The sequence below is a fragment of the Sciurus vulgaris genome (genome assembly GCF_902686455.1).
Source record: "Sciurus vulgaris genome assembly, chromosome: 4".
NCBI lineage: Eukaryota > Metazoa > Chordata > Mammalia > Rodentia > Sciuridae > Sciurus > Sciurus vulgaris.
This window is the reverse complement of record NC_136464.1, coordinates 152,423,673-152,437,931: the sequence shown is the minus strand read 5'-3', so window position 1 is coordinate 152,437,931 and position 14,259 is coordinate 152,423,673. Positions and strand designations below refer to the sequence as shown.

General features: G+C 33.4%; 1 protein-coding gene across 1 annotated transcript; it reads left to right on the top strand.

Annotated features, from left to right (window-relative positions):
- The first annotated feature begins 3,133 nt into the window (after window positions 1-3,133).
- Window positions 3,134-13,353, top strand: UFM1 (ubiquitin fold modifier 1). Its single transcript, XM_079138983.1, has 6 exons — window positions 3,134-3,241; window positions 3,318-3,374; window positions 6,255-6,312; window positions 8,402-8,441; window positions 9,623-9,655; window positions 11,383-13,353. Coding segments are annotated over exons 1-6 (258 nt in total). The 5' UTR covers window positions 3,134-3,239; the 3' UTR covers window positions 11,451-13,353.
- Window positions 13,354-14,259: the final 906 nt, after the last annotated feature.

Sequence of the window (14,259 nt, the reverse complement as noted above, 5' to 3'; positions counted from 1 at the left end):
TAGATATGTGAAAGAATCAAACTCATGTTTGGAATAGATCTGTCAGGGGATATTTTAATTTTTTTAACAAGTAATACTTCCATTAACTAAAGAATTCTCACAATATTTAGAGAGAAGTTTTAATCATGTAAGACTGTTCAAGTCTTACTTTTTACAATTAAAATTTTTTTTTGTTATAAAAGTATTTTAAAATTTGTGGTTAAAATATAAATTTTGTGGTTAAGCCTTACATTTACAATGACTTTCCAAAACAAGCCTGGGTAATTTTTTTGCCCTCTATCATTAAATTTTAGGAAATATTCAGGAAAGGTATGTAAGCATAATAATCACATTCAACACTTTTTTTATTCCACAAGGGATTGAATCCAGGGTCACTTAACCACTGACTCACATCTCCAGTCCTTTTTATATTTTATTTTGAGACAGGGTCTTGATAGGTTGCATTTGGCCTCACTAAATTGCTGAGGCTGGCCTCGAATTTCCTGTCTTTATGCAGTCACTGGGATTATTGGCACGCACCACCAACTCAGCCCATGCGCATCACAGTTGGAGGTGTAATTCTCTATGAGGGCTTTGCCTGGTCTTATAAGGCTCAGGTGACACCTATGTTTCATTATTCTCCTTGACTTACAGGGATGTAAATATTACCTGCTGTTTAGTCCTTAAAGCATGAGCACAACATTTAAATATTTCCAGGTATTTCTGTCTAGCAGATCAACTCTTCTCGTTCCATAAGGTTTCTTGTCACTGAAGAAACCTTGAAGCCAAAGATTAAAAATCTATTTAATTTCACCTATACACAGTGCTTAAAATAATACCTAGTTAATAATACTTGATTTTTATACTAATGTGTTATTGATTCATAATATATGTGCATCTTTATGGGGCACATTATGATAATTTGATAGACATATACAATGTGGAATTATCAAATCAGGATAATAAGCATCTCTTCAACCATTAATCTTTTTCATGTGTTGGAAATCCTCATAGAAATTCAATTTCCTTCTGATTCCATTCTCATAACGAGAAATCCATGTGCTTTTGCAAATAGAATATCTGTGTTTCACTGACATTTAATGAGATCTAATATGGTCAAATTGTATTGTACAATCATTTCTGCCTCTACATAATACTAACTGGATATCTTCCAAAACCTATTGGGCTATTTATGCCATTTGTTGTCTTAAAATGTTACATTTGCCAATTATCACCTAAAATTTGTTCCAGAGGTTGCTTCTGTTTATATCCAGCATTTTTAGCTTTTCAGTAAATTAGAAGGTCCTTCTTTTGCTACAACATTTACAAATTGAAAATGCCTTAGGAACATTTTAAAAACTAAAAAATTATAAATTAATCCATTTATAATAATCCATGTATAATTTCCTGTCTCAAGAGAAAAAAATCAGAAGGCTCTAGAAATTATGCTATGATTCTGAAAACACAAATATAAGAGGATAGAGCTAGGGAATTGAGATGGGAAAGAATTCTAAACATTTTGGAATAGGTACTTTCAGTATCTTGAGAATATAATATTTCCTTTGTTATTTTGCTATATATTTCCAAAGAGGAAAATGAATCTGAGTACTTGAGTTACCCTGCTTGGATGTGACTTCATTCCTTTATGTAAATACAATAGGAATTTGCTAATGCTAATCAAAGTATGTTTTTCTCTTTAGTATTTTGCCACATTTTATACATGAGCAGAAACCAAACTATGAATAACAATGCAAATTTTACTTAAAACATGTAATATGTATTAATAAAGACTAGGTATGTATTCTAAACTCTCCATTGTTATTTGGCTAGCTGACATTATCAGTAGTTTTATCTTTATTGCCATTCTCAAACATCATAGTCATGCCCACTAATTTTAAAGTTTTAGCTTTGAAAGGTATAACTGTTGTTCCTCAAATCTATCAGTCAACATTTAGCTTCCATCTTTGTATATGGTTTTGAAAGTGAAGATGATTTTTCTGAGAATTTGGGAGTCTTCAGTCTCCCACAGTCAGAACTCCTCTTTGGAAGATCTCACCATAGAAGATCAATTAGCTACAAAATTTTAGCAAAGATGAAATTTTTCTTCAGCACCCCCACTACATTTTCTTGCCTGCTAGTCTCTTAACAATCTAACTCATATTCTAAAAATAACTAGGTCCCCCCATTAATTTAGGGCCTGTTTTGTTTTGTCTATTCATTGCAGGATTTCTTAAAAAGCTCATTACAATCATTTTGAAAGTTATTTTACAGAGACGTTTACATTTGTAATAAAGTTTAGAGGACAGCCTTCTTCCCTCATTGTATAAGCACTACCAACTGTTAACTAGTGGGCTGGCACCTACCTGTCTTACTGGTCTTGGGATCCCCAGAGTTTAAAAGTTCATCATTAAACTGAATAAATGCAGCTGATGATTGGCAACAGGGTTTATTCCTATTAACGAACTACTAACATCTTCTGTTCAATCTTTACAGCTAGACTCTAAGTCTCTCAAGTTCTGGGAACTTTTCTTTCTTATGAACCTGAGCACGAGACTTTGCATATAATCCTTGATAACTCCTTATTTGTTGAAATTTAATATGTCACTATTGGAAAGTAAAATATGAAGAATAAAATAAGAGGAATATAAAAAATACAATAGGATTGGGTTACTGGAAGGGCAGAAGAAAACAGCTGACAAAGTGAAGGGTCCAGCTTCTTGAGCAACAGTGGAGCTTCAGGTGTGCAGGTTGCCTTAGCAACTTCGGGAAACGCCCCGCCCCCCACCGACCCCTCAATCCAGGTCCAACCACCAACCCCGGGTCCAGCCCCCCCGGTCCAGCTCCAAGTTCTGCCTCACTCCATCTAGGTCCTCCTTCGCCTACAGGATTTTCTTACTGTTGACCCAAAAGCCAGTAGGGCCTAGGGTCCTACTCCCTATGCTCATACGATTTCTGCCTAACTAAAAATATGACATAAATTAACTGAACTTAGAAAAGCAGCATTTGTATGTAACCAATACTTTTATTTCAGAGATAGAATTCTAAAATCAGAGGTATTGGTGACTTTGGACCCTTGCCAACCGTGAGAATAGGGGAACAGTTTTCAGGCAGTTCTTTAGACAGCACAACTTTAGAGGTCCCCAGTTTGCTGAGGGAGACGTGGAGCTGAGTGGGACGGGGCCCAGACGCTTCCTCACTGGTGAGGGTGCTGAGCTACTCCGCCAAGTTGGCGAGGGTTGTCTGCCCAGGCCTACTCCACCATGTAAGTCCTTGCTTACCAGCCGCCGCAGTCCCTGATACCCTGCCGGAGCCTAATTCTCTCCCTCGCTCTTCCTCAGGTCGAAGGTTTCCTTTAAGATCACGCTGACGTCGGACCCGCGGCTGCCATATAAAGTGTGAGTCGCTGGGCCGCGGCGGGGGACGCTGGGCTGGGCGGGCCGGTGCTGGGCTGGACGTGGTCGAACCTTTCATACAACTCCCACTCCACGCAGCTTGCTTCCCTTTTCTCCCTTTGCCCTGACCATTTCCTTCCAGGAACCTTTCCCGCTGGAACCCGAAAGGAGAGGTCCCCGGCATGCTCCCCTGAGTGACAGCTAGATCCTCGCACGAGGGTGGGGCAGGGCAGTGTGACTATTATCCGAGCTCTTTCGGGATTCTTGTGGTGGTCGAGTGGAGCCGGAGGATATTTGAATAAGGCTCTGGTCCTCCTGAACAGCCCCTCACTCCTGGTGATTACAAAGGCCTGGCGCCACTTTGGCCAGCTGTTAAGGAAGTTGGGGAAGACTTCCCAGTCCAGACTCTGAAATTACTTGACTGCTTGTTGTCAGCTTTTTTTTTTTTTTTTTTTTTTCGTGTATGACTCAACCAGATATCACAAAGTAATGAGCCTCAAATCACACACTTCCTATGCTTAGAGTTTTAAAAAAAACGTAAAGGATTAATTTTCGGCACTGTCTTAGGGATAACTTCATTCTCTCCTTTCAGCTGATTTACTCCAATATCTCTTCTGCAAGACTTTTTAAAAATCCATTGATCCCAGTTGCTTTTTATTCTGTCACTCTCCACTCCCCCTGTGCCATACTGCACTCATTTCTTCCTTATCCAGTTTATAGTCTGTGGTTCATTTTTAAATCCTTCTCTTGCAAGTGACCTCAATTCTGATGTCCCACTCTTTCTCTGGCTTATTTTGCTTCATGAAACACCAACCCTTAACTATTTTCGTTCTCTATTTGTGACAATATTCCTGGAAAAAAATACATAATTAAACTGATGGACTTTATATAAAATTAATGAAGAGTGCTCTATTCCTGGAGTGTGCTCATTATTTTCCTCTTTATTGCCAGAAATAATTTTATAAAAATGTTCAAATTTTCCATAACTCCTTTTCCCTTTGCTATCAAGCCAATAGAGAGGAATTCTCTCATCTTTCCATCCCCTAATTTGTAAGTTTACTGCAACACCTATAAAACCATAATTTCCCCTGTACATTTACAGTGGAAAACATGTCTACCCCTATGAAAAGCTAGTGGTTCCACTTAAACTCAAGACCCCCATTTATTTTAGTTTTTCAGGATTAGAGTAGATGAAGTTATGGGACCTCTCAGCTGTATTATTCTCATCAATGTGTAGGTGTACTTGATAAAAGAATGAGGAGGGGAAAGCACAGAGTAGGACAGTATCAATAGCTGTAATTGTGCCTGAAACATTGTAGCAGTTAAACTAATTTATAGTTAACTAAATGAAATTAGTAGGCTTCACTGTTTAGTGTGTGTTTAAACTGTAGGGGAAATCTATTGCTTACTTTGTAAAATATCATATTGCCAATTGAGAATTTTTTAGACAAATGACTGCCCTCTAGAATTTTTTTTTCTCTGCCACACTCCCTCAAAACAAAAAAAAGGGAATTAAAAAAATATATACCCATTTTAATTATTTGAACAGTGTTTTGGAGGGGCAACGTGGTGACAGCCAAGAAATCCATTCACGTTTTTCTAAAAGTCAATGGATGACTGATCCAATGATTCTTATATTCAGAGATCTGTAGACTGAGGAACCTGGATATATACAGAAAATGTTCCATAACGGTAGTTGATATTAAGATTAAAGATTTATGTAGTGATGGCACATTTCTTCAAAGAGAAATATTGACTTGCCAATCTGTTTTGACCCTACTTCAGAGATATTCCTTTTCTATTTTTAATCATTCCAATTTATTTTACCTTAGGAACATATTATTATTATTATTTACTTTTAAAAACTTTGTCATTAGGTGTTTTCTTCGTTTATATTATCAATTTCATTTTTAATTTTTAAATTGGAAAATTCAGAGATAGACCTTGTGACTAAGTCATTATAAAAAAGTCCGTTTGATGGTGTTCTTTAATATAGTTGCCATTAACAAAATTATACCTCCATCTCCAAAGTGTTATTTTAGATTATATTAAGCCCTTTTAAATTATATTAAGCCCTTTTTCAGATACTGGTGAAAAAAAATCACTTTATTATTATCATTTTTCCATAATAAACTGACTCATTTTTATGGATTTGGTCTATTTCAGTCATGATTATTAAGAGTGCACAGGAGAGTTCAGCAGAAGCTTTATGATTTAATCATATAGCCCAGGTGACCTTTTTATAATGAAAACGATAACACATTGCCACATTGGGTTAAAAAAAAATGTTTATTCGATGAGAGTCAGAAAAGTGGGCTGAGGATCAAGGAGAGATTTAACCTTTTGAAGTCCATCTCCAGAAAGAATTAGCTAATATGCTAAACTTAGTTGTATCAAAAAAGTAAAAATAAATGGGTGAGGTAGCACATGCCTGTAGTCCCAGAAGCTCGGGAGGCTGAAGCAGGAGGATCATGAGTTAAAAGCCAGCCTTAGCAAAAGTGAGGCAGTAAGCAACTCAGTGAGACCCTGTCTCTAAATAAAATACAAAATAGGGCTGGGGAGGTGGCTTAGTGGTCCAGTGCCCCTGAGTTCAATCCCTAGTACCCCCTCTCCCCCAAAAAAGTAAAAATACATAAATCTATATCTGTAGTCATTAGCTTTCAAATTTAAAGTTTTAAAAGTTTTAAAGTTGGGTTCTCATTCTAAGGCTATTTGCTGCCTTTTAAAAATTTTATAGTTAATGAAAATAGTACTACCAACAAAACAACTAACTTTGAAACTGAAAAGACAGTTTTGTCTAGATCACCTACAATGGAAGAAATAACAAAAAAGGTGCTTTAAAAAGAAATCCAAGTTTTTAACATTCTTTAATTCTTCTTCCAGACTTAGTGTTCCTGAGAGTACACCTTTTACAGCTGTCTTAAAATTTGCTGCAGAAGAAGTAAGTATGGAAATTGGAATAACATTTATGTAATATACTTTTGCAGTGAATTTCAAAAATTTTGAGTTTGTGGATTCATTGCTAGAAAAGGATTTATGCTAGAAAAGTATTGTAAGTACAGTGAAAGTTAAGGTTTACTTTTTAGACCAAAAAAAAAAAAGTTGAACAAATTGTCTTACCAGTCTCATAGATCTGTTAAAATTATAAAGAGAACTTTCCTTGAAATTGAAGGCGTGAAGATGTGTAAATTCTTTTTTATAAAACCCAACCTTATATCACCCTAAATTTCGTATACTGATTTTTACAAGTTTCGATTCTGAAATTATATTTTTAAAACATTTTTATCAAAGCTTATGGATTGTCAATAAAATTGTTTTGAAAAAAATTACCTAGCTTTAAAAGATGGAGTTTTTGAAGTAAGCCAATCCTAAAAAAACAAAGGCTGAATATTTTCCCTGGTAAGTAGATGATTATATATAGTGGGAGTGAGAGAAGACTGGAGGAATTTTAGATTACGTAGAGGGAAATGAGAGGGGTGGGTATGAAAAATGGTGGAACGAGACAGACATCATTACTCTATGGACATGATTTAAAAGTAAGATATTAGGGGAACTACAAACTTTGTAGGATTCTTAGTTTTAAAAGTTTGAGTTCGTCTGTGATTAATTTGGTATTTCATCAAAGCTCTATTACGAGTATTCTATAAAATGTTTTCTAAGTATTTCAAAATTTAAACATCTTAAATCTTTAAAAGGATATTTACAATTACGAATGTACCACAGGGTATAATTCTTTATTAGCTACGTAATTTGTCAAGTAATTGTTCTTATGCATAGTTCTTATTTTAAAACCTGATTCTTTTAATTCTTAGTTTAAGATAAACCTTTAGTTGTTTTTCTCAGTTATGTATATATGATCCTTCTACATAGCAGTGTTTCCCTTTGTGCAGCCTAGAGCAAAACCAAACATAAAATGTACCAGTACAACTAAACCAAAGCCCTGAAAAACCGAGATCAGTAACCAGTAGTGTAAGAAACACTTCTTGAAGTTGAATAAACTATATTAGCACTGTATTAAAGACTTTTGAGAAAACCACAAATTTAATATAAATAAATATTCTTTCAAACTTGGTCACAAAACTCGATGATAGTATTTTGTAAAATTAGTCGATATAGATGTGCTTAATAAATATTTGTTGAATTAAACGAATAAACTATAAAGACATGACCACACTTTGTCAACTGAAGGTTGAGCAGTTGAGCTTTGAGAGATGGTGTCTGCCTTATCTACGAATAAGTTCCATGCCTCATCTCATTGATTCGGAAAGTACATCTTTTTATAACATCTCTGAAATAGGTCAAGCGTGTCTTCCTATCACTGTTGCCCATGTGGCAGTGACCTGTACCTAACTGAACTTCGTAGTTATTTTCTAGCAACATAATTGGAATATTATAATCCCTTGAGATATGAATCAACAAATCTATTAAGGAGAATTTGAGGAAGGAATACCAGCCTTGGTGGTTATCTGAAATCTTTTGGAGGTACTCTCATTAAACATAAGAGAGCATCTGTTTGAAACTTGCCATTTCTTTTTTTTTTTTTTTTTTTTTTTTTTCCTGGTTTAACATTTATTTTATTTTTAATTATTTTTTTTTTATTTTTTACAGACTGCATTTTGATTCATTGTACACAAATGGGGTACATCATTTCATTTCTATGGTTGCTATGAAGAAATTTTAGGAGTATTTTCATCCACTGTACTTATATTTTTTGCCTATGTAGGAAAATTATGTATGATAAAGATAACATGTCTAAGCCAAAAGAATAGATACTGATTGGGCCATAGAATGACAGTGTTTTCCTTTTGTATAATACATAAAATAAGGGGCATTTTACAATCATTGATATCCTAAATGCAGTCAAATGCATTATTTAGAGTACAGGGCTGTTCATTAAAGAAAAGCAAATTGTGCTTGCTTTAATGTCACTTATTCTGAGAGATTAATCACATACATTGTAGGATTATCCTGTCCTTGTTATTCATCTTTGTTACACGTTTTTTTATTTCTTTTTTTTTTCTCCCTTTTAGTTTAAAGTTCCTGCAGCAACAAGTGCAATTATTACCAATGGTAAGAATTCACCTTAAAACTGTTTATTACCTCAGAGATATATTGTTTAAAATGAATCAATTAATAATAACTTAAATTCAAATATATATTAACATAAATGATAAAGTTAATGGTAAGCACTCTGTCATGGTATTGTTTATAATTAGCTCTGTTCAGTTTCTTTGCACTTCTGCTATAAATAGAACTTTAATACCTGTTGCCTTTTCACTTCATGTGAGATTATTACTGAAAGTACCTTTATTATTTAGCAAGTTTTTAACAAAACACAAATAGCATATTGGAAAATGCTGTAGAATACAGGAAATTAAGCAAGCATGTTCCTTTACTATGCCTTGCTTTACCTTTCCTGGTAGAAAACTCCTACAAACTTGAAATACTTTATCCAGTTAGGGGTACAGTTGAAAATCTGAATGTCTCTGAATACTGTTAAAAGTTAAGCATGATGGAATTAGTCTTATGAGAATTAGTGAGATAAGAAAATGAGGAGTAAAGCTTGCATGGAGGATTTACTGTCTTCAAGTGTACAGATTAATATAAATAAGTACTAGTGAGTGGTTTATGTCCAGTTAGAATTAACTAAGAGGAGGTGGGTTTAAAGTATGGTAGCATGATGTAACTTAAGTAAGTCAGAATTTCTCACTATGAAATATTCTGCGTGTTGTTACATTGAAGTGTTTTCTGTTGATAAGAAAGCTTGCCTACTTTCTGTAAAGTGTTAGGTTCACAAATGTTTAACTCAGGAAAATATTTTGAAACTTTCAAACAGTAATTGGAACTTGAACTTTGTGTACTTTACCACCCTTGAACCCTTGAGATTTTTAGACCTCAAACCAGTATAGAAGTGATTAATGGCATACTTAAGATGCCTTTAGCTTTTTAGAAGAATTGACAAATTGTTTATGCTTTGAAACAAAATAGAATTAAAAACTGTTTTCCATAGAATTTGTTAGATTCATCATATTGACAGATATTTTTGTCTAATACAGCAATGTATATAAATACATAATAGTAGATTTAAACAGGTAACTTACCTGGAAGATTGTTGCTTATGTTCTGAGATTTAAATTATTGACTTGTACCTTGGTTATATAGCAACATTATTTTGGTAACTCTCTTCTGATTCCTATTAAACGATTTAATCTTTAGAAATAACTTCCATGATTTTATGACTTATTTTCTAGATGGAATAGGAATAAATCCTGCACAGACTGCTGGTGAGTATGTATTTGAAAATCATGAAGTGTGAATGGGATTGTATGTCTATTGATGCTGAGTGTTTAATTCATTCTAATTAAAGATTTCAACAGGATGTAGCTATTGTTTAGGGATTATATAGCAATCTGAGTAATAATTTTGTTTTATTATGTATATAGGTTATATGTTTTTGTCTATAAGAACAGAAAACCTGAATAGTAGTGGCTTAAGCTTTAAAGTTTTTAATTAATACATAACAAAATGTCTGAGGGTAAAATTGTGTTCTCATGGAAATGATGATTTTGGCCTCTTAAGGTGGTTTTGAGGGAACCCTTACACAAGTTTGAATTATGCATCCTTAGCATTCAATAGGTCCTAGCTATTATTATTTCAAAGAACACAGTTATTTACATGTACCAGGGTTGAGTCCACACTCCAAACTTCAAACTGTTAACATAATTCAGAGTAACACATTGATGTTCTAACCAAAATGCAGGGTAAAAGTCTTTGTTAAAAATAGTCTTAAATTTTATAAAAAAATAACTTTAGGACTGGGGATATAGCTCAGTTTGTGGAATACTTGCCTTGCATGCACATGGCCCTGGGTTCAGACCCCAGCACCATAAATAAATAAATTAAATAAATAAATAAATATTTTAAAAATATGTTCTCGTATGTCAATAGTCTAATTCTAATGTTCTGAAATTACATATGATTTAATATAATGTAACCTCATTCTTAAACAGTAGTTACTTTTAAATTATATTCTAAGGTACTTTTGTATTATAATAAAAAAAATTTTCCTCAAAGGCTATTGGTGAAATTTAGCCTATAGAAAGTGAGGAATGATTTAAAATTGTAAATTTTTGTTACTTAATAGTTTTAATTCAGTTTTTTTTTAATTTAAAAGGGCTTTTATGGAATATTGTGAGGCATTTTATTGTATACATGTATTTAAACGTAGTAAGTAAAGGTTTTGTCTTATTTTAGAAATTTTGTGTAACGTATGTTAATTTGAGTTCTGCTTACTCAACAGTATGCTTGTTAAGATTGCATGTCAAAATTAAATTGTGTATATCACTGGGCATGAAGAAAATCTCAGTGACCAGTTGACCCAGAATAGATTCAGAGTATCTAGATTTTTGTCACTTGTGTAAGTTTTGTCACTTGTGATAATTTAGATTTCTTTTTTTTTTGTCTTTAGGTATTCGGTTGTGTATTAAGTCGTGTTCATGATGAAATTAATTAATTCTTGTTATTTGCTGATTGTATTTGTTAGTATTTTCATGACTGGTGTTCCTATTTAAAATTTTAAAGCAAGCATTTGTTGTTTGTAAAGATATGGAAAGAATAGGAACAAAAATTAAAAAGCTTGGAACTAAGTCAAGTGTGGTGGTACACACCTGTAATCCCAGCTACTATATAGGACTGAGAGGCAGGAGGATGGCAAGTTCAAAGCCAGCCTCAGCAAATTAGCAAAATACTGTCTCAAAATTTGCAAGAAGGAGAGGAGGAGTCCTGGGGGTATAGCTCCATAGTAGGGTGCTCCTGTGTTCAATTCCCCAGTACCACCAAAAAAAAAAAAAAAACACCAAAAAATTGGAATTGGATTCTGATAGTGCTTTAGCGTTTGCACTTACTTTTCTTTTCACTATACTGTTTATTGTTTGTAATAATGGTTGGAATATTAAGATAACATTTTGTTATTTTTTAAAAACCTAACTTTATGTTTTGTTTGTTTGTGTAGGAAATGTTTTTCTAAAGCACGGTTCAGAACTTCGAATTATTCCTAGAGATCGTGTTGGAAGTTGTTAATATCTGCTACTTGGAACATATAATTACTTTTCAGAATAAATATTGGTATTTTTGGTTGTTGTAAATGTGAAATCAGGCATTTAATATACTATGAAAACACCAGAAGTCAATGAAACAATGAAAGGTGGACTCTTCTGGTCCCTTTTTTGTTCATGATCTTCATGTGCAGAGGAAATGCTTGTGAGTAAAGGGTACCACTACCACAGACGGTCGTAGAGTTGTTGATTGCTACCTCACAACACAAGTAGGGAGTTCATTTGTGAAAAATGGATTATCCAACTGTGTTTTTTACCTGGAGGATGATTCTGATAATTCTTTCTGAAAACTTTTGGAAAATTGAAGGTTACTGAACCTTACATATTTGTATTTGAGTTACAAATGTAAAAGGATATGAGTCATAGATGGCAGTTTACTGGATAGCATCTGACTTACAGACTCATAGTTTGATTCTTAGTGTATAGTTTATGATGACAATAATAGACCTGTCAGTGATGGTTAACTATCTTGATTTTATCATTGAGGTTTTGTATGTTTCAAACTTCATGTGTCATATAAATTTGAGTACCACAGAGTAAAAAATATTACTTTTGGTCTAATCTTTATGTATATAAATTCACATCCCACAACAAATAAGTTTTAACAGTCATCTTGCAGAATCCAGTATATGTAATGGTGGAAATTGACAGTGCAGTACAAGCATCCTTTACTGAGTTATGCATTCCTTTATCAATCTTGTGTAGTACAACTTTGGAGAGAGAAGTCCTCTAGAAACCATTGTCCTTTGGAGGATAATTTTTCTGAATAACTTAAGAAAAGAGTATGGTTACAGAGAAAATATGAAGATTATAACAAAGTTTAATGATACCAATTGAAAATTTCAATGAATTACACTTACTGAAGAACTGACTTAAAGAAGTGCCAGTATTTTTCACCCCAATGGATAAGAAACCAAGTAAGGGAAGATGAGAAAGTCTGGTTGACCAGGCTTTCCCAAGGAGGAAAGCAACAAGTATACAGTGAAGAGGAACAACTGTCACAAAGTGTCACAGAGAGAGCCAGCTGGTTGGACAGAACTGCAGAGAGTATGCTGGAGAAAATAAAGGGAAAACAAAATACTAGACCAGTCTTAAGTAGCAGAAGGCATTTAGAGAAAGGGGCTTTGTCAACATGTAGATTTCAAAGTACCCCTTATGACAATTAAAAGAACATAATAAAAGATTTTACTTGACCTTACAGAGGATATCAGTATCTGTACATCTTGAAAGATGAAATCAAGGCTTTTAATGAATCAAAATCATTTCTTCACCTGCTGTATTTTAAATGATGAACTTGTCATGTCATATTCTAGAACTGGAAGTGTAGTAGACTTTCAGTAAATACTTGATGAATCATTCATGAATTAAGTCTTAAGAGTTTTTATCTTAGCATGTGTCATTGTCTTCCCTGGTATAGTTCATAGGTTTGATGGGGAAGAAATGAATTAAAAGAAAAATGCAACTGAATGTCTGGGGCTGTGTCTTAGTGGTAGAGCACTTGCCTAGCATGTGTGAGGCACTGGGTTCAATCCTCAGCTCCACACATAAATAAATAAAATAAAGGTCCTTCAGCAACAACAACAAAAAAAAAAAATTTAAAAAAAGAAGAAAAGAAAATGCAACTGAATCATCTTAAGGGTAACATCAGTAGTTTAAAAATTACCAAATATTCACAGATTTGATGAACAGCAGGATTCTGAATTATCAAAGGAAGAACTTTGGCTGAGATTAAAAAAAAATGTGTGTGTGTATATATATACACACACACACACATATATTGCTGATGTTTGAAATGTTTTTATTTTTATAAAAAAAAAAAAAAGACAATAATGATCTGATGCTTAAAGGCCCTTGTTTCTTATAATCAAGACTAAGTTAACCAGAAACTTATGAAACCTATTCCCTGAATTTGGAACTTAGTTTAAATTCTCCATTTTGCTTCTAATGCAAAAACCTGCCTGCTGTTTGCCTAGATAAGTTTATTGTGTTCTGTGCCATAAAGTGATTTATTTAATACTTTAGTTCTTCAGTTTTGAAAATTATAGTTCTCCAAAACCTTTCATTAAGCAAGGCATTTTGTTACTAAACAATTGTAATCTGTAAGCTCTTTGTTCAAAATGTTTTGAAGTATTGTATTTTAGTTCAAATGTATTAATAGTCCATGATATCTTATGAAAATACATTCTGTTGTACTGTAAACTGTATTGTCTACCCTTATTATTAGAGCTCTTAATCAGCATACCAGTTGTGCCAGTTTATTAAAAATGTCATTAAAAAAAGCAAAGATGATCAAACACCATAGATCATAGATAACAATATATACTTTCAAGTGTCAATTAATTTTACAAAAGAAAAAAATTTAAATTCCAAAGAAGGTGTGATAGCAATTGACTATATTGGTAGGTCGTAAACCTGGGTGATTATCAGTCACATAGGGAATTAAAAATATGGATTTTTGGAAAGCACCCCTCAAATTCAACTTATTAAATATGGAGTAGTGTAAAAGAACCTCTATAAAATGCAGTTCTGGTGACTTCTGCTGTGCAGGTGATTTTAGAATTAATAAGGCCATCCTTTTCTGTTATGCATTTTAATCCAAGGATTTCAAAAATTTATAAATTGAAAAAACTAATACATTTTAATCTAGTGATTCCAAATTAACTGATAGTAATGTTCCCAAAGCCATTTGTAAAACTAAGAAAATGTATGATATATCTGTGGATTTCATAGGTTGAAGGATAATTTTATTTACATTGTCTCATTCAAACACTGCT